The sequence below is a fragment of the Mesoplodon mirus genome (assembly GCF_964341445.2).
Source record: "Mesoplodon mirus genome assembly, chromosome: 6".
NCBI classification, from domain to species: domain Eukaryota; kingdom Metazoa; phylum Chordata; class Mammalia; order Artiodactyla; family Ziphiidae; genus Mesoplodon; species Mesoplodon mirus.
This window is the reverse complement of record NC_138982.1, coordinates 33,086,284-33,106,336: the sequence shown is the minus strand read 5'-3', so window position 1 is coordinate 33,106,336 and position 20,053 is coordinate 33,086,284. Positions and strand designations below refer to the sequence as shown.

At 46.0% G+C, this 20,053-nt stretch overlaps 1 protein-coding gene across 2 annotated transcripts in view; it reads right to left on the bottom strand.

The window, feature by feature from the left end:
• LOC309806837 (kalirin-like) overlaps positions 1-20,053 on the bottom strand; it is a gene marked incomplete at its 3' end in the record, with an annotated part of 110,921 nt that overhangs the window by 36,471 nt on the left and 54,397 nt on the right. For both annotated transcript variants that reach the window (XM_082625801.1, XM_082625800.1), the window contains exons 4-14: positions 18,991-19,121; positions 14,447-14,513; positions 12,492-12,595; positions 12,241-12,310; positions 11,832-11,918; positions 10,885-10,977; positions 10,066-10,116; positions 9,121-9,198; positions 5,828-6,013; positions 5,286-5,457; positions 1,738-1,976 (exon numbers count right to left, since the gene is read on the bottom strand). In XM_082625801.1, coding sequence (XP_082481927.1) covers positions 1,738-1,976; positions 5,286-5,457; positions 5,828-6,013; positions 9,121-9,198; positions 10,066-10,116; positions 10,885-10,977; positions 11,832-11,918; positions 12,241-12,310; positions 12,492-12,595; positions 14,447-14,513; positions 18,991-19,121 — 1,278 coding nt within the window. The remainder of the gene's footprint in view (positions 1-1,737; positions 1,977-5,285; positions 5,458-5,827; positions 6,014-9,120; positions 9,199-10,065; positions 10,117-10,884; positions 10,978-11,831; positions 11,919-12,240; positions 12,311-12,491; positions 12,596-14,446; positions 14,514-18,990; positions 19,122-20,053) is intronic.

Sequence of the window (20,053 nt, the reverse complement as noted above, 5' to 3'; positions counted from 1 at the left end):
CCTTCCCGCTAGCAGGGTAAATGGCAAGCAGAAGATTATCTTGAAAAATGGAATTATATTCATAAACGGGCTCTGAAAATGTATTTTATTTATAATGAAAATGTCTCATTAATATTATAAGTGAGGGTGAAAAGGTGGAGATACTGCCCAGCCTTAGGTAAAGGTATAAACACGCCTTCCACCTGGGAGTCCCTCCTTAGCATGCATCTTCCCACCAGCATCCTCCAGCTCATGGAAGGAAGAGTATGACACAGACACAGGGATACGTAAGCACCTGGGCAGAGCGAGGTCAGGGCAAAGGTCAGGTGAGTGGTCACCATCCCCCAAAGAAAAGAACACAGGCTCTTTGATACATGTTTTTCTTCCTTTTGAAAAAGCATTGGTCTTACTCTACATTCTGACCCTCCTTGAGACAGGAGTAACAATGAGACATTTGCCCAATTCAAAGGCAAGGGCATGACCTACCCTGACCCAACTCCTGTGGGAAGAGAACTCCAGTCCCCCTGTATTCATTAATATGAAAGGTCCTGCCCTCCATGACCTTTGCACATGACTCTGCACCAGGGAAGCTGCTTCTAGACAGACCTGTAACTTCCACAGATGCCTGGCTGCCTCATAGAGCATGGTGAGAGCCAGAAATTCTTCAGTAAGTTAATGTGACTTCAACTTATTCACAAGGGCAGGGGATTTTTAAGATGAAAAAATAATTTCCAGCTGATGTGAGAAAATAGGTCAGTATAGTTACTCTTACACAGAACTGAACTTAGACATTAATAGTTAATTAAAAAAAAAATTAGGAATTCCCTGGCAGTCCAGTGGTTAGGACTTGGCAGTTTCACTGCTATGGCCTGGGTTCAATCCCTGGTTGGGGATCTAAGATTCTGCAAGTTGTACAGCATGGCAAAAAAAAAAAAAAAAAAAAAAATCAACATCATCTAATAATTTGGGTAAGAAAAATAAAACTATAAGGTGGGAACATGTAGGTAAAAAATGCAGATGTTCCCATTCACAGACCCATTGAGTTCTAGAGGAAACAGGCCTGATGAGATTAAGTAAACTGCTAAGGTTCTAGGGCAAGTCGCAAAGTTCTGAGTTGCATAATTTGGAATAGAAACCAGATCGCCTGACTCAGGATCTAGCACTTTTCCCATTCATTGTCATTCCTACTACCTGGTGGGGTCAAAACAGCTGTGTAGACTGGATCTGCAGTTACACTGATGACTCTCCTCATGGCGATGTTTGAATTGTAGATTATCTTGGATAGTCTAATCCAAGGCTAGCTTCCCCCATTCACACACTGATGGGCAACATCCTCTTGCTGCTTCAGCCAATGGGCGTGAGCTCGCTTCAGCAGCTCATCATCAGAAAGGGCAATCTCTTCAAGATGTCAAACCCTAGAGTTGCAACTTTTAGATGATCCACACCACAACTCCTCTGTTTGCTACAAATCATAATTGCCACTCCAACATTACCATATTTGTATAGTATTTCTGCAGATGACAATAGCCCTTTAACACAGAGCATCTGGATGGCGGGGGAGGAGGGTAGTGGAGAGGTAGGGAACTGGTTTAACTCACTCAGTTTTCAGGGTAAGAAAGAGAAATCATTGAGATTCGGCTGTATTTAGTGGGCTCTTGCTGCTAAAATGATCAGCATAAAAAGATGATACTTTATAAAGTAAGCCCAGAGGCTGTACCCTCAAAGTGGTGAGGCTGGCAGTAGTGGGCTGTCACTTACCTTGCTGGCCTCAAACTTGTCCCCAGCCTGGTTGTAGTCAAACCCCGAACTGCCACTGGAGGTAGATATCTTCAGGGGTGGCAGAGGCGGGTTACAGCTGGAGCCCTTTGGGGGCTTCTCAGAGCCCACGGGGATGGAGGAGTAAGGCCTGGGGCTGGCTTGGGGAACCCTAGCAGGCTGGGACCTCATCACAGCTGTGCTCCTTTCTTTCCGCTGATATTCAATAGGCGACTGTAGGGCTGCAGGGGAAGAGGAGACCATTACTCTCAGCTTTGGAAATCCCATAAGCTTCGGAGGCTTAAGAGGTACAGGCTTTGCGTGAGGCAGAGTGAGGATACGTGAGGAAGATGCTGCCCTGTTTTTAAAGAGTATAATCTACCGAGAACTATTCTTAGTTTTGTCTAAATGATGAAAATGCAAAACCAAAATGGTGCAAAAGGAGGGAGAGAGGGTTCTGTAGTACGTGTGTGCGTGGGTGGACACAGGGATGGGTAGCGTGGTAGTAAAGAGCTTCAGAAACTGCCAGCCATCAGGCCCTGACATGCAGGCTCTGCAGGGTGGAAGCAAATGGGAAGCGGGTCTGGGCAACAGGATGGAGTCAGATTCCCTGGAGCACAGAGCCATGGGTCTCTGCGGAGGAAGAGGAGATGAGACGGGTAAGGGAAGTTGGAAGTGCCAGGATGTGAAAGAACTGGAAAGCAGGTGAATGAGTCTGGATTTAATTCTGAAGTTCATGAAAAGTGACTGAATTAAGTAAACGTTCATGTTTTCAATGCAGGTGCTAGCACCAGAGTACACCTGAAGAAGGTTAACCTTGCAGCGGGGGCGGGGAGGGATCGGCCAGGCTGATTAGGAGCCATGAGATAGTGAAGGGGAGAGGCCGGACCTGAGCAGAGCCATGGGAACGCGGAAGGGGTGCGGTGTGCCAAGCACTCCAGAGGGAGCTGAGGTTGATACAGCCTAGATGGGAAAAGATGGCAAGAAGCCAGGGTAGCTTGGGTTTGGAGGCTGGGAGAAGGGGTGGTCAGTGGAACTCTGGGGAAAGCTGCTTTGAAAGGAAAGAGGTAAGCTTTGTTTTCCTGAGTTTAAGATGATAAAGTTCCAAGGTCTTAGTACTAAAGAGGTACAGCCAGGCAAAAGCCATACAGGTCAAGTTCTGTAACAGTGACTTCAAGGCTGGCCCAGTTATGCTGTTTCTGTCAGTGTTCACTGTGACAAATATTTAACTGGGTTAACAGCTGGGGCCCAGAGAACTTTCCATTATAAGGATATTTCCATAGCAATAGGTATATACTTTAATAGGACTCAACATATAGTCCACACTTCCTTTCTATTTGAGGTCTCAGGAGGGAAACGTTGGCTCTGAGGTGCCTGCATGTGTGTCTACAAGCAAAAGCCTGGCCCCAGTCCATCGTCACATCCTTGTCTTTTGAGTGTGTCCAAGTGCTGAATACGCTGTTGCCAGACCTCAGCCTTTCTCCCTGGAGAGCATTAAATATTTACGTATTGAGAATCTAGTTCATTAACAGCTCCATAATTCACTATAATTAGGCAAAAGGTCTCTTGGAACCATGTGCAAGTCTGGATAACTGACTATGCCCAAAGAAGTACTGCTCCAAGTTTGAAGCAGATAGCAGACAGTTGTGAAGCAGGCCGTAGCAACCTGATCTGATGAATCATTACCCATCTTATGGAAGTGGGGTATTGATTATACACAATAACTGTGCTAACGTGTTTGAAAATAGTATGTCTTCTTAAATAAGCTGCATAGAAAGTCTGTGCTCTTCAAGGGCCTCAATCTGCATAACTTAGGTCTTAGGATCAGGAAAGCTGCGCATCTTCGGGTAGGGTTCGCATCTGGCTGATGGATACAGTGTCTTATACCTGGTCCTGTTTTTTTTGCCTTGTTTGCTGGGGAACTCATAGACAAATGTGTGCCTTACCACTAGCAACTATACTGCAGTTTTGGGGTTAGAGCTTAATTTTAAGTTATACAAGTTATACAGTTCTGGGTTCCAGTTCTTGTTTTAGCACCTACTGTTTTTGTGACTTTGGACCAGTTTCTTAACCTCCCTGAGCCTCCTTTTCCTCACCTGAAAAATACAGGATGATATTACTTAGCTTTCCACACTGATGTGAGGATTAAGTGTGGTAACACATGTGAAATGCTTTGCATCATGCCTCGCACAGAGAAAGGACTCAATATATGGGAGCCATTATTGTTACCCAATTATTTCCGGTTTCAACTTATTGTCCTACCTTATTTTTCTTTTGTCCTGAATTGATGAACTTAAAAACCTCATTCCAGCTTAGAATCTATCAGAAATTCCTAATAGAATCAATTTAATGAATGTATTTTATACATGCACATGGTTTTGCTTAAAATTATTTTATCCATAGAAGCATTAATTCAATGTTGTATACTCAAAAACTGTGAACTATATACAGCTTTCATTACTATCCCTCAGGACTGGGCTGGTGTTTAATTTTAGACTCTTTAGAATAAGAAAGAACCCTAGAGATCACTTAGTTTAGTCTTTTTCACCAAACTGTTCTACAGTTGGGGGACCAGGGGCATGGCCCCCAAATACTCTCCATAAGTGTGTAACTGCTTTGAAGTCTCAGGCAAGGCATTCTGCTCCATAATCTTTTTATTTGTTTTAAAATAAACACAACTGTGTTAAATCCCTTACCATGGAGTAGTACAATTGATACCTGGTAATCTCACAAGGCTCTCTAGTGTTATCTAGAGATAACTTGGGGTTTGACAGACCAACTCAAATTCCCCTTTGCTCCCAACAGAGGTGATCGCTAGCTCTAAATTTCAGTAATACCTTGAAACTTCCCAGAACAAACTGTCAATTACACAGAGAATGACGCTCTCTATGGGAGGTGTGCCATGTTTTCCTGCTTCCAGTGCTGCAGAGTAGGTCATTCACAAAAAGAGCCAACTGAGGCCCAGAGAAACATCATGACTTGCCCAAGGTCCATCCCCACAGCATTGAGTTCCGTGATAACACCCAGCAAGTGCTCTATTTGCATCATTTGAAAGAGACCAGATTCTAGACTAGAAAAGGTGACACCCAAGGGTGGACATGTATGTATAAACATGGGAGCACATATGGCCATACAGTACTCCTTCAGGTCCACAGCACTGGAGAACCTCTGAGATTACCAGCCATTAGCTACTAAATGGAAAAATACACGTCACTGATAGCTGGCCCCTGAGACAAAGAGGATGTGCCCATTTCAGACTTTTGCCCCAATTACCAGCTAGTAATGGTGGCACAAGGCACATCCTCTAAGTCAAGGCTGCAAGAGATTATTTCTTCTTTTGAAAAGATGGCCTTCTTTATCATGCCCCATCTGCCCACTTGTGTATTCGGGTTCAGAAAAATTCTACATGAAGTGTTTCTGAAAACTACAAAGTTAGAATGCATATAAATGTGATCGGGGCTCATAACTCACCATGAGCCCAGACCCAAGGAGGCTCAGAGGTGTGGGGTCCCCTGAAAATGGCCCAGCAAGAAGCCAGACCCAGTACTCACCATTTAAGAAGTCGCGCTGTGTTTCTAAGACTTGATTGATGTCCTGCACCCAGGCCTGCTGGATATCGGCGTTGGCGGCTTGCAGGACGACCCTCTCCGAAGTCTCCCTGTTCATGAGTGCAAACTTGCAGGGGTCATTGTCCACGTTCTCCTCCAGGACCAAGTAATTCATCTGGAAGAAACCAAGGTGATCCGTTCCATACTAAGCAGTTTAAAAAAAATCAACAACATATTACAGTTCCTCAGTTTTTATTTCAGGAAATGTTTCTAAAAATGTGCCCTGAATCTAATAGCTTAAATACTTTGGTTTCTGTCTTTGAGTGAACGACATGATCTTGGAGAACCTGCAGGATCACGTTAGAGACTGGCACCGAGCCTGTCACTTTTTCCCACGGATAACCAACCTTCAATCCCAAAGGTTACTAGGCCGAAAGATCTTCAATGTTCTGGATCCTCACTCATGCCAGTGTCTCTGTCTTAGGGAAGTGGCTCCCCCAGTGTGACTCTTCTTTGCCCCTTCTCATCCCCACCTGGATCCTCACCTTGATGCTCCTTTTGAACATGTAGCCTGGGGTGAGGGATCCCTTCCTGAGCAGTTCACTGAAGATGACAATTTGCTCAAAGAGGAACACACGCCTCTCCTTGGTCCGCGACTGCATGCCGGCATCCAGCTCAATCACGTAGAATGTATCCTGCTGCAGCAGCTTGCCCTGAGCGGTCAGGGTGCCCTGACGGAAAGAAGGACTGGGGTGAAGTAAGTGAAAGACAGGGAGGTGACCACAACCCTCGAGGTCACAGAACCTCCCTCTGTGGGGACATGGACAACAGACCTGACAGCAAAAGCCTCAGGCTCTACTAGTAAGAGACTGAATCAGGGCCCACCCAGACATCTAGGGCAGACTGTGGCCACCTTCCCGTTCACACAGGGCCCTGGAGGGAAGGGAAAGAAAGCTACGGAACCACTAAGAAGCAGCTCCAGGAAAACACCAGAAAGAAGGTAAAATGATTAGCTAAAAAGATGTTTGGGAATTATGCTGGCCCTTCTTTTTTATTAAAAGGAGAACAGAAAGTAGATGATGCTGGAGCTGGAAGTGGCCTTTCTGTCCTCGGAGCTCTGAGAGGTGTGCCTGCCTGGCCCTTGCAGCCAGGACCTGGGGTGCTAGCTATGAACCTAGAACCAACCTGGGGCCAAGGGAAGTGATGGAGGCCGGACCACAAAAAGAAATCAGATGAGTCAGGCTCCTCTCTTCTATTATTTCAGGATGGGGAAATTCTGAGGTCTTAGTCTCCTGCTACAGATCAGCAGGTACAGTTGAGATACTATCGACAGGTGCCTATATTTCAATGCCTCCAGTTGCCAGATCACTTGACACTCAGGGTAGGAGGTGGAGCCTATCTGGTTTGCCAGGTCTAACCAGATTTTCAGAAACATTGTCACATCTTCAAAGGGAATATGGCCTAACCCAGCAAGTCTTCACGGATGCTATTGCTTTTTCTACTGTTGTGCAACAAGAAGACACTGGCATCTGAGATAGTGGCCAGAGGGCTTCCTCTGAACTGTACTCTCAGGTGACAACTTTTGCCCTTTAGCGCAAATGTGGGCTATTCTCTGTATGTGACGCCTTGTTCCAAACATTACCCAACACACAGGCCATTTTCCTTTCATGTTCCTGAGAAACGCTGGCCCTCTGCTTGGATTGTGGTTCCTTACTGTCAAGGTCAGCAGCCAAACAGGCTTATCTCTACCCTGGTCCAAAGTTAATATTAAGCCAGTGACCAGCCCTAAAAGCTCTATTAATATTACATAAGAGCCTGACCCATGAGTTATAGCCCTGTCAATGCCAAAGGGAAAGCTAGAGGATTTAAAAGGGAGAGAATCTAAGGGAAGGGGCTAACTTCTCCCTGAGCCAAAGCCACGGACTTCAGAAGGAATGGAAGTACGTTCATGGTCCTTCCCAATTAGCTGAAGGAATGCAAAGCATATTCTCTAGGGCTTGATGAAAAAAGGAGATGGTGGTGCTCGATTTAAAAGAGAAAATAATTCCACCCTCCTGTGTGTGGCCTTCTGTGGACACACGAATATGCACAACACAGTTCCTGTGAAGTCTGACTTGGGTCAGAAGGTACATCAGATGCTGTTCCTCCTGTCAGTGGTCAGTTCCTCCAGAGACCAAGAGAAAGCCAAGTCAGACTCCTGCTCAGAAAAACACAGGGACATCAAGGATGAAGAGCAAAAGGAATTACTTTTGTTCAGAATAGGCTCAGATCTGGCATAATTCCAAGGGAACAGGTACAACGTCATGTAGCATGACTAAAGAAACACTGTGTGAGAACTCGGGGTGAATTTCTGCTGCATGACCCTGCTTCTCGAATGCCTCATGTCTACTGTGGAGAACAAGAACCTGTGAAAAAATGAACAGCAGAAAGGACCCTCCACATAGTTCCTGGTCACAACAAATCAATGGAAATCAGACAGGGACACCAGGATGGGCGGCAAGGGCAAAAAGGACAGAAGAATTTGGCTCAAGACCATCATGAATCCAACTCATTAACCCAAACCTGAATATAGCATTTCCTAACTTTACTTGTATACCAGTCTGCCTTATGTCTATTTTATTCTAGTTTAGCCAGAGGAAAAAAATGAATAATGAAATCTTGCAGGATTACTGGGAAACAGGATTAGAAGATCCACATCTTTCTCTAAGGGGCTCAACAACAACTAAGCACCAGTCAATAACTGCATCAGTTCCAGTTTTATCGTATTAATATTTAAAACAGATTATGTTTAGTTAGAAGTTTGGATATAAATTAATAATAAATTAAGTTTAAACCAGGAAAGTCAATTTGCTCTTCTAAGGTTCACTGTTATGGGTTGAATTGAATCCCCTCTCCAATTTGGATGTTGAAGTCTTAACCCCCAGCACCTCAGATGCGACCTTATCAAAAGACAGAGCCTTTACAAAGGGAATCAAGTTAAAGAGAGGTCATTATGGTGAGCCTTAATCAAACATGATCGGTGTCTTTATAAAAAGGGGAAATTTGGACACAGAGATATGTACAGAAGGAAGGCGATGTGAAGATACAGGAAGAATGCCATGTGAACATGAAGACGGCCATCTACAAGCCAAGGAGGGAGGCCTGGACAGACCCTTTCCTCACAGCACTCAGAAGGAACCACCCTTGCCTACACTTTGATCTCGGACTTCTAACTTCTGGAAATGTGAGATGATAACATTTCTGTTGTTTAAGCGACCCAGTCTGTGGTACTTTGTTACGGCAGCCCTAGCACACTAGCATATTCGTTGAAATCCAAACCGTGGGTACATCTAGCTGTTTCTCCCAAGACCTGATTCTTCTTGTCAAAGAATAGAAATGTGCACTGTGATGTTTTAGAGCTTTAAACATTCATTTAGCTAAAAAGCCAGCCACTATGTAGACCTGTTTACTAGAACCACCCTCTCCAAATAAAAGTGTTCCATTTTCCCTCTGGTTCTACTCTCGTCACGTAGTCCTGCTCTCCCTCACATTCCCGGCATTTCTCAAGCAAGCAAGGAAAGGGAAGAGGTCACCGGCAGGTCCATAGCTATAAAGAATTTGGGGTCTTTCCAAGCCCCTTGCAATCCTGACTGCAGCCTGGTTGACTTCCTCTGGCTGCCCTATCACTGGAGGTCCTAAATAGGTGCACCTTCCAGGCCTGTGATCCGGAGGGGCCCGGGCACAAGGGCAAACGCGGTGAGGGAGAGAGGCAGAGAACATGCGCACAAGACTTCAAAGGGGAGCCTGGGCTCCTGCTGCCCTGAAGGGAGAGGGCTAAGAAGCCTTCTTAAGGGCTCACCTCAAAGCCCTGCAGGCGCCCCAGATTCATCATGTCGTTGCAGCGTTTTGGAACAAGGCACATTAACTCCACTGCTTTCTGTGGGAAAGAACAACCAGTCAGGACAGGGAGCAGCACTCGGGTCGGGGGCTCGGCAGTTCCACGCTGGAAGCCAGGGGCCTCCTGGGGGCTCCTTGATCCTAGGAAAGGACACTGGTCCCTGCTGTCCACTTCAGAGGAGGGAGGGCTTTCCTGTTCTAAGTTGGGGGCTGTTGGTCATCCGTGCAGGGGCTCCACGTGAATCAGTGACCACACGTGGGGAGGATGCTACCAGCCCACCCTTTTCCTAACCTTCCCACTTCTGTTTGTCCATTTGCTTTCCTTCGTGCATTTTCTTTTTTCTCTTTGTGGCTCCCTGGCTGCCGAAGCAACAGCTTAGCTTCGCTTGTGAAATACTAGAGGTTTTAACCTAAAATAACCTGCCAGAATGGTCTGTAACCTCTCTGGCTTAAAATAATCCCCATGGTGACATTGTCTCTAAGGACTTCACTTAGGGAGTAATCCTCGGGGACGGGGGAGGGAGTGAAAATGGAATAATTTATATGTCAGCCTCAAATAGTACCTGGATTCATGGATAAAGCTGCACAATGAAACACCCGATCTCTGCAGGATGTTAGAGGGTCCAAATACCACCCTTTCGCACCACATGTCACCGGGAGCCACAAGGAGAACATGAGCGGGGCTAAGCTCTGGTCTGGCCCAGGACCGGATTCTCAAAAAACGTTCAGTGTGCTCCTTAATACTCGCCACTCCACATCCTGCTGGGCAGCTGCCTGCAAGGGGCTCTTGCTGTCTGAGAGGAGCCAGCCTGGACTCTCCATCCTCCAGAGCCAATCTTTCCCCTTCAGGGGCAGACATCCAATACTGTCCCATAAGAGCCACCAGAATTACAAGCAGGAAACTCACCTCGATATCAGAACACTCCAAACCAGCCTTCTCGCTGTATCTCAGGAAGTCCTAGCAAGTGGGGGAAGCAGGGAGAGTGAAACCAGTTAGGAAAATAGAGCCCTATAAAAAACGTAGCATCGTAAAAACCAAGATGACACCCAGGAGACTTTCCTTCCCCACAGAGATGGCAATGCTTTGTAGTAGCTGAGATATGAAGCTGTGAGTCATGGTGGATGTGATCACACAGAGAAAACCCACGGAATATTCAAAGATTCAGAGCTATGGGAAAAGGGCGGGAGGGGTGAAGGGGAGAGAAAGTGTGTGAACAGGGACAAAAGGGGAATGACGACAAGAAGGAAAGGGACAAAGGACTGTCAAGTCTCTCATTTGCTTCATATTTCTGTAAGACAAGTCAAACTAAATGATTTTAAAAAGTAAAAAAATGATCAAGTTTTAGGTTTTACTCATCTAAGGTTCCTAGGGCTTTGCCTTTCCTTTTCTTTCTCTGTGTATTCTACTCTGATTTTATGCTCTTATTATTTTTTAGTTTTTAAAGGTACCAAGTCAGTCAGTGATGGCAACAAAGTAAGAAAGTGATTTGGAAAGAAGAAAATCAAATAACCACCAACCTTAAGGAAGGAACAACAGGCATGCAATTTATTCAGGGGCAAAGCTGACACAAATAACCAGCCGGTAAAAGGTAAAAACCCACACATGCCCCCAACTAGTTCACAGGGAAAGTGTAGTGGAGACAGAACCTCGAGCTGACCCGCTCCCTAACTCAGAGCCTGATGAAGACCCTGCTCTGGCCCTGAGCGGGGCTCACAGCCCTCTTACCTTGAGGAGCAGCTGATATTTTGTTATTCTCTGAATGGGCTTGATAAGGAAGTCGCTAAGTGTCAGCCTTTGATTTATCTCCTGTTTCACCTCCTGGAACACAAGGGAGCTACATTAGGGGAAGAGGAACCAAAGGATTGGGGTGCTCTGGATAGGGCTTCAAAGGCAAGGACGGCTGGTCTTCGTGTTTGCCAATAAAGGTTTAGAATCTTCAAACCACGCAATGGGTAGAATTGCCTACACAATAGCTCATTTTGTTATTAACGACAAGGCACACCTCACCATCACCTTCTTACCTATCAAGCTCTGTCACACTCTGTGTCCTTACCCCAGCCCCAGGGACAAGCTGGCATGGGTGTTCTGTTCTCTCTCCCACTCCACGGCCAAGTCAGAAATGAAGGGCTTCCCCGGGGACACCACAAGCCTACGGGCTGGGCCCTCAACTCAGACCTGCAAACACTCAGGCAAGGGCTCTTTCCAGGTGATGGTGTTGCCTCTCCTCCAGCAAAATAAACACCTCCAGGTTGCGGCAGAACAAACACTTTGAGGTGCCTGCCGGGCCTCGGGGAACGGGAGCAGAGGCTACGTACAAGGTGCTGTGAGCACCTCCGGGAGGAGGGTCCTCAGCAAGCAGCCTCCAGGGCCCGGTGAGGAAGAGCGTGGGCGCAGTGGGCTCCGGGGTCACGGAAGGAGGACCGGAGCTTCTGCAGCGGGCTCTGCGTTACAGAGTCGTTCTCCCAGCAGGGGCTCTAAAAGCAGAGAGGAGCTGACAAGAACTTAGCCAAGAAGCTAACGGCTCTGTTGAGGCAGCCCTCCCTGTCCTGAGGGATGGACAGTGCCGTGAGGGGGCCACGCGCGGATGGATGGCGGCCGGTGTTTGTGAATGGGGCGGTCCCGGCCTGAGCGTCTTGCCCACACCGTGGTCCAGCCAAACCCGAGCAGCTTACTTCAAAGTAGGCGTCGTACTCAGCGACGATGTACTCGGAGCGCGGCTTATTCTGGCAGTACCACACGTAGATGTGCAGCTTCCGCTCCTGCAAAGGCAGAGGGAAAGGCGCTCAGGCAGCTGTGCCTGGCGCTCCATCTCAGAGTGCTAAGCTGGTCTACGGGCGGAGAGACAAAGGACAAAGATGTGGCCCATGCTCTGGGGACGCACCAAGGAGGCTAAATATCAAGGACAGAAGAGTAAAACACAGTGGGCAAGAGCCCATCTTCCAAACTGCCAGGAAAGAGAGAAAAAACCCCAACAGCTCAGAGAGGGATGAGAAGGGAGAGCAGGGGATGGAAGGGACAGTAAAATGCATGCAAATGAGCCTGGTGGGAGGGGGAGCGGAGGGGCCGCGGGGCAACACTCACATATTTAATAAAGAGCTGTGCCAGTCTGTCTTGCTCCTGGATACATTTTTCCAGTTCACCCAGGAAAACACTATAAAAGGATGGAGAGAAGAGAAGGAAGGCACATTCTTCAGAACTGTATCATTTCTCAATGGTGAGATGAACGACACAAGACTCCCCCCAAACCCCACCCCTAAGGTCAGACACAGGGGGAGGACAGGAGAGTCCTGGATTCCAAGACCCCCTGATCCTCAGGGCAACGTAGCACTTACTCCTTATGCCAATCATAAATCTGGTGAATATTTCCAAACACGATTTTATCCTTTCCTCGCATGTCCTCAGGGACACCCTTTTCTTCTATTCTCTTCATGAAGCCCTGCGGGGCGGAGGCAATGGTGAGTAAAGCATTTTCACGAGGAGGCTTTCTGGGCCGAGCCCCACCCTGCAGCCCCGTGGAAGCCCCCCCTGCGTGTGAGGGGGAGGGCAAGGGCTTCTGTGGTTTCTCCACACTCAACCAGGACTTCACCCTTGTGCAGAGGGACAGACAAAACTTCCGTGAAGTTCTGAGTCCCTTTCTTTGTCTCCAGCCCCCGTAAGAAAGCAGGACAAAGAAGAAATAGTTGCCTGTTCTTCTCCCATCTCCCAATCCAATTAATTACATCTTTAAAGGCTTAAAACTAGATGCGTTTGACCTAGAAATAAGTCTTAATATGTGAATACTTTAGATTCTGTAAAGTGCTATCATATAGAATCTTATCTCAGTTTTAAAATCAGGCTCTGAGGTTGTACCAGCATTTATCCCCATCGAAAGATGAGAAAGCCAGTGCATGGGGAATTATGTGATTTGTCTGTCACACCACTGATGTCTGACTTCCCTGGACCTCGGTCTGAAGATTCCCAAGCCTTCCACTTCCAGGCTGGACTGCTTATGGAGGCTGCTACACCGCTAGCTGCCCCCATCCCACCTTGGAAAAGAGGATAACTTTCCCCAAGTTAGAATTCAAGTCTTCTATATGCCAGGTTAGTCTGTGTATCCAAGGCTCAGGACAGGTAAATACGAACCCCTAAATCAGCAGACTGCATAGGATGGGGGCTTACAGACCCAATGTAAGGAACCAGCAGGTGATTCAGATATCAGGCATTCACTTTTTAGACTTCACATCCTGTCGTTTAAGATGACTAACAGCAGGGCTCTAAGGCATCTAAATTATCCATTTACTTTCTTAGACTTTTTCCTCCAAGTGTCTAAATCCCCCTAAAGCAAACCCCTATGGAGAGAGCTGTTTTATTTACTATCAAGTTGACTTTTAACTGTGGACCTGAAAATCTTGCCTTATTGGTGGTTTTTTCTTTGCCCTCTTGGTAGCAAACTAGGGAAACATAGAAGCCCCAAGGTTTCACTAAGAGTGACCTGCTTGACTTGCTTAGTGCCCATGGTGGCTCATAACTGTGAAGAATATATGTCTGTATATTATTATATTTATGCTTAGAGATATATATATATTTATAACTAGTATATATATTGGTTAGATACCAATGAAAAGCTCTGGAGACAATAACTTGGTCACCTAAAACAAGGTGAAATGGATTCAGGTCTAACTAAGAGGCTGCAACATTTGGGGCCCTACCCTCCTCTAAATCTCTTATAATATTTCAAGGGGAAAAGAGAAAAACTTACCTACATATTCTATTTGATCTACTACCATTTTTAGTTTCATCTCTACAAATACCCAGGGAGAGTAAAATACATACTGTCAAGTTAAATCACCATGGGGCCAGGACTTCCCTGGTGGCGCAGTGGTTAAGAATCCTCCTGCCAATGCAGGGGACATGGGTTCAATCCCTGGTCCAGGAAGATCCCACATGCCGCGGAGCAACTAAGCCCGTGTACCACAACTACTGAGCCTGTGCTCTGGAGCCCACAAGCCACAACTACTGAGCCCACAAGCCACAACTACTGAAGCCCGCGCGCCTAGAGCCCGTGCTCTACAACAAGAGAAGCCACCGCAATGAGAAGCCCGCACACCGCAATGAAGAGCAGCCCCCGCTCGCCGCAACTAGAGAAAGCCCACGCACAGCAACGAAGACCCAATGCAGCCAAAAAGTAAATAAAAATAAATAAACAAATAAACAAAACAAAACAAAACAAAAACACCACAGGGCCCAGGTAGGGTCCAATATGCCACTGGTTGGGTGACCACAGACCCGCCCTGAGCCATGTACTCACCTCTACCACAATCCCCAGATCCTTGACATAGTCTTTCTCTGTCTGTACCAGTTCATTCAGGACAAACCTGAGCAGGAGATTAAGAACAGTGAGGGTTCCTCTTCACTGTGAAGCAAGAAATCTTCACACTGAAGTTCACAGGAAAGTTACTTTGGCGTCTCTATGACAAGACCACCCAAACCCACGCTGGGCACCCTGGGGGAGGTGCTGGCTGGTGCCCTCTGGATGAGAGGCCCCCGCTACTGAAGAGCTGAGGGCACGGGGGCTGAGAAGGCTTTCCCAGATGGCAGCAACAGCCAGAAGAACAATGCTTACAACCCAGCATCTGTCTTCCTATTCCTTATGTTTCCTCCTCCCTCACCTATAACTGAATAGTTGTACAGACACAAGGCAGAAGGAATAACAGTCACTTGGGCAAAACTGAGTTATGAAAGCTTCGAAGCCAAGGGATCAGCATGAGGCTTTTCCTCCTTCATGTCAGCTCTGTTCTTTGCTTAACAAGAAGAGAAAGACATTTGTCTGATAAGCAACCTTTGGGCCTCAGAGACACTGTCATCAAGTGAAGTGTTTGAGATACAGAAGCTACAATTATTCAGATAGGCGTCCATGGTAACTGGCCTGCAAAAATCCCCCATCAAGGCCAGAAAGATTCCCTAATCACCCCTTTCAATGTGGCCACATCCCCATCCCCACCAGATGTGGGATTTAATCACTACGAGGACATTTACTTTCTTGGTTTCTTTCTTGTGAATGATTTCTTCCTCTTAGAACATTTGCTTTTGTGCCAGTTGCTTCATCTGGCTTTTCTCAAGCTTATGAGAAGGTAAGTACTATAAGCCCTAGTTTATGTAGATGGAAATACTGAGGCAGTATCGCCCAAGATGACAACGTGAGAAGCAGAGCTGGGATTTGAACCCAGTTGTACAAGAGTCCAAAGACTCTGCTCTTTCACTGTTGCCCGCTGCCTGGTTAAACTACTCAGACTGGCTCTATGGAGTCCCTGAGGCGTCAAACGCAAACACTTCTTTCTTCCTGTCCAGACAGTAAAGAGCTGGACATAAAACACGTATGGCTGTGCCCAGGGGCAGGGTAGATGTATGCAGCTTAATGGAGTCTGATTTGTATTATCTAAGTTTGAAAGAGTTTAGCCTGGAGCCATACAACTGCATTTTTGACCCGAGTGGCAGAAGGGATCAAGTTCTAGGATGTCAAAGAGGGGCCCCAGCCCAAGGGTAGTAGCCGTTCTGAACCCAGGAAGCAATTCCTCTGAAATTCTTGTCCATACAGCACAGAGAAGCCACCGAATCCCCAGGCCTAGAGCCTCAGGGCGATGGGGAACACAGGCTTCTTTATCAGCATGCCCAGCACTTCCAACCAGCTCCCTCTCTCTGATACACACAATTATGCGTTTCAGGCCACAGGAAGGAACTGGCAAGGCCAAATAAAAGCATTTAAATGTATCTTTAGCATGGTCCAAGTCACCACTTGGAAGAAAGTGGTAGAAGAAAAACCACAGGAAAGTTAGAGTGGGAATTTGGGGCTAGAAGGGCCTTCTGGAGATGAAGTCCAGCTCTCTGCCTCTGGGTGGTATTTCTATGCTAAGCTATCTGCTGACATTGAAGGGTGTCCTGGGCTTTCCAGCCTCTAGGGAAGAGGATTAGACTAGGTTCTGCCAGTGGACCTAGCATCTCCTCCCTTGAAGAGCTGATGAAAAACACTTGGAGAGATAATGACACATTAAAAGACATTCTGAAAAGGTACATAAAAGATTTATGCTACATGCATCTCAAGGCAGTACACAATCAATTGCCAAATAAACTGAACTGACAATAAAGCAATTTTTTTCATGTTCAGTTCTTATGAGTAAAGGTTATTTACAAAGTAAATGTTATTCTTTGGTCCTACTAAACTGCTTCCAGATCAGACCTACTTCTGACGTCTATCCTTCACAATGGTAGGGAATGGCTGGTCTTCCACAGAAAATCTCTTACAGCCTTTGCATTGGCTGTTGCCTGTGTCGAGAATACTTTTCCTCCATAGCTAAAGGCTAGTTCCTTACCTGCTTCTGGTCTTTGCGCAGACCGCTTTGGTCAGAACCATTTAAAGCCGCAACATGGCCTCATCTATACTCCCGATCTCCCTTACCATTTTTTCTTTTTTCCAGCTTCTAACACACTACATGATTTATTTTAAATTTTGTTTATTGTACGATTTCTCCCATTAGAATGTAAACGTGTCATGAGAGCATGGACTTTTCTTTTGTTGTTATTGTTTGTTTTATTCACTGCTGTACGCCAAGCACTTGGTACATAACAGGTGCTCAACAAATATTTGTTGAATAAATGAGTGGCTAAAACTTGAAGACAATTAAGTCCATTCTTGGCTTTTTTCTTCTCCTGGACAAATAACTGTCTGTTTACATCTTCTCTCCATGGAGCTCTCATTAAACCTTTGGAGGGCTTACTGGATTGAGTCTCAATTCTCTATCCCCACCCCCAGCCTCCAGCTTCACATGGTGTTTACAATGAGATACCTACACATCCTCTCTTTCATCGTGACCATAAAGTATAGCAGAATAAGGGCAATATACAGTAAAAGGAATGACTCATTCTAATACCTGGATTTTCGGGACACTGCAGGATGTGGAAATATGTGGAGGAGGGTGAGAGAGTGAGAAGAGGGGGAAGAAATGAGTGAATTGGGTAAAAGAGGCAACAATCCTTTGCCTGTTGGAGCAAAATCAGACAATAACATGTCTGGAAGCAAGACAATGACTTAAATGACTGTTCATAGGCCCTTTTACAAGAGTAGAGATAAGCTTTGCCAAGGAACACCTGTTACCTTAAAGGTTACCTCCCTAATATAAGCTTTCACCTTCCTGATATAAGTTTTGCTTTGGCTTGACAAGACTGGAACATCAGCTCCAACCCTGCCTCATCTATGTAAAAACTGAAAAGCTAAGGAGAAGCAGCTTTGTACAAGTCCTAAGAAACTTCCTTTTGGAGATGGTATTTCTTTACCTCTATTCTATTCTTGGGGTTCCCCTGAGCACCCATAAAGTTAAGGGGGTAAATATGGAAACACAGCGCTTACGTGACACTTGCTCATTTCCATTAGGAGGTGACACCCCTGCTCTGGGGCCAGGCCCTAGCTATGATGTTTCCTTGGTAACAGTTATAAATGGTCACTTCGTCTATCTGCGGGCAACAGAAGGACCTGGCCTCCTTTATTTTTGCTAATCTTCATGTCTATGACGAGGCTAAAGGAGTGACGAGTTCGAGGCAGAAGGGCAGGCTAATTAGCAACAGGGCGGGACCTCTTCAGCCTGCCTATCCCACTCTCACTGTGCTTACCGTCTCTCACACATCAAGCTATGTGCAAGACTCATCAGCAGCTCTGCGTGCAACACAGAGTGAAACCCTAAACAACAAAACTGAAGTTTCGGAGGGATTGCGGTTTTGCAGTAATGGTGTTGCTATCTTCTTGATCAAATCAAGTAATAGAAGATTGACTTCACATCACGGTAGATAACTCAAACCTTGCAAAACATATGTGTTCTTGTGAAATGGACTGCAATGTGAATTGTATTTACTCCTAACCATTCGAAAAGTAAAGAGGTTCTCTTGGAACTCAGTCCACAGTGAAATAAATCAGACAGAGAAAGACAAATACTGTATGATATCACTTATATGTGGAATCTAAAAAATAAAAAAAACTAGTGAATATAACAAAAAGGAAACAGACTCACAGATATAGAGAACAAACTAGTGGTTACCAGTGGGGAGAGGGAAGGGGGAGGGGCAAGATAGTAGTGGGGGATTAAGAAGTACAAACTATTATGTGTAAAATAAATAAGCAAGGATATATTGTATAGCACAGGGAAATATAGCCAATATTTTATAACAACTATAAATGAAGTATAACGTTTAAAGTTTGTGAATCACTATGTTGTACACCTGTAACTTATGTAATATTGTACATCAACTGTATCTCAAAAAAAATTGGGCTTAAGAAAAAAACCCCAAAAAACAATATTACTCTATAAGAAAATTTTTTTTTAATAAATAAAACCGCTGGAGAAGGGGTGGAGCTAGAACCCAGCCTGGTAGCCCAACAGCTCCCTTTTCCTATACGTTACTTTCCTACATCTGGGGAAACGTTTCCTCAGATGAAACTCCATCAGACTTTCTAACATGGAGTCTTTGATATGGGGCCACAGTAATGGTCCCATAGTTCCCTGACCTTGGTTGTTTTGTTTTTTATCAGCATGTTTTAAATTTCTAACAGACTTGGTTATAACCACACTGTCAGTAATAGCCCTTATCTTACAGGAAATATTTCAGCTGAAAATCCTTAAAGTCAGTGCCAAATAGCTCGTTGTTGATCAATGTCACACTGTATAGACCGGTCACCTTTACTTAGAACGAATGGTGCCAATGGAAACACAGTGTGGGGAATCCTTAATTCTCCCCAAACTTCACAGGACCCCGTCCCTTGTCCATTGCACACACGTGCACCAGGCTGGAGTCTGGGGAAGCACTTACATCCTGCCTCTCAGGGCCTTGGCTTTCTGTTCTTCTTCCAGGTTTCTAGGAGGTGTGGGTGGGGTCATGCCCTCATTCAGGCAGCCTGTGGGGTCTTTCAAGCTCCCCCGGTACGAGCCGCCTTCCAGACTCTGAAAAGAGAAGAATGAATAGCCTTAGAGAAGTGTACGTGGGAAAGTGGTCTGGAAGTCCTCGTGTCTCCCCAGCCCAGCCACAGCCAACTTGGTGGATCAGTAACCAAGGCTGTCCTCACCGAACTTCAGTGAAGCACCAGGAGGCCAGAGACTCCCATCTTCCTGCAGCAGGGAGCCCAGAGCCGCCACCTTCTCAGGCAATTAGGATGTACTTGGTGTCAGGGGCCGCCAATTTCCCAGACATAATGAACACCATCAAAGTGACTGAGCTCTGGGTAAGAGCTCCAGAGGTAAAGCTAATCATTCCAATTCTACACCAAATAAGCAGTGAGGAAAGAAAATCCTCACTCGTAGGACCACCAAATGTGAATTGACAAGGGGAGGGCAGTGATAGGAGAATTTCAGTAAAATCATGTTTGTTAAATCAGCTATGATTTTCTTTGAAGAGGCCAATGAAATGTAGACAAGAAGAGGTAAACAGACTTAGCCTTTTCTAAAAACATCTTTGCTAAGGTTATTTACCAAGGGCTTCCTTTCATTTATTAATCCCTTTCATCTCTTTTAATTAAGTTGCTGCAGGACAAAGAAACAAGTTAAAGAGGCACTTCCCTGGTGGCGCAGTGGTTAAGAATCCGCCTGCCAATGCAGGAGACACGGGTTTGAGCCCTGGGCCGGGAAGATGTCACATGCTGCGGAGCAACTAAGCCCACGTGCCACAACTACTGAGCCTGCGCTCTAGAGCCTGTGAGCCACAACCAGTGAGCCTGCACGCCACGACTACTGAAGCCCGATCGCTCTAGGGCCTGTGCTTCACAACAAGAGAAGTCACCGCAATGAGAAGGCTGCGCACCGCAATGAAGAGTAGTCCCGGCTCGCCACAACTAGAGAAAGCCCGTGTGCAGCCACAAAGACCCAACGTACCCAAAAAT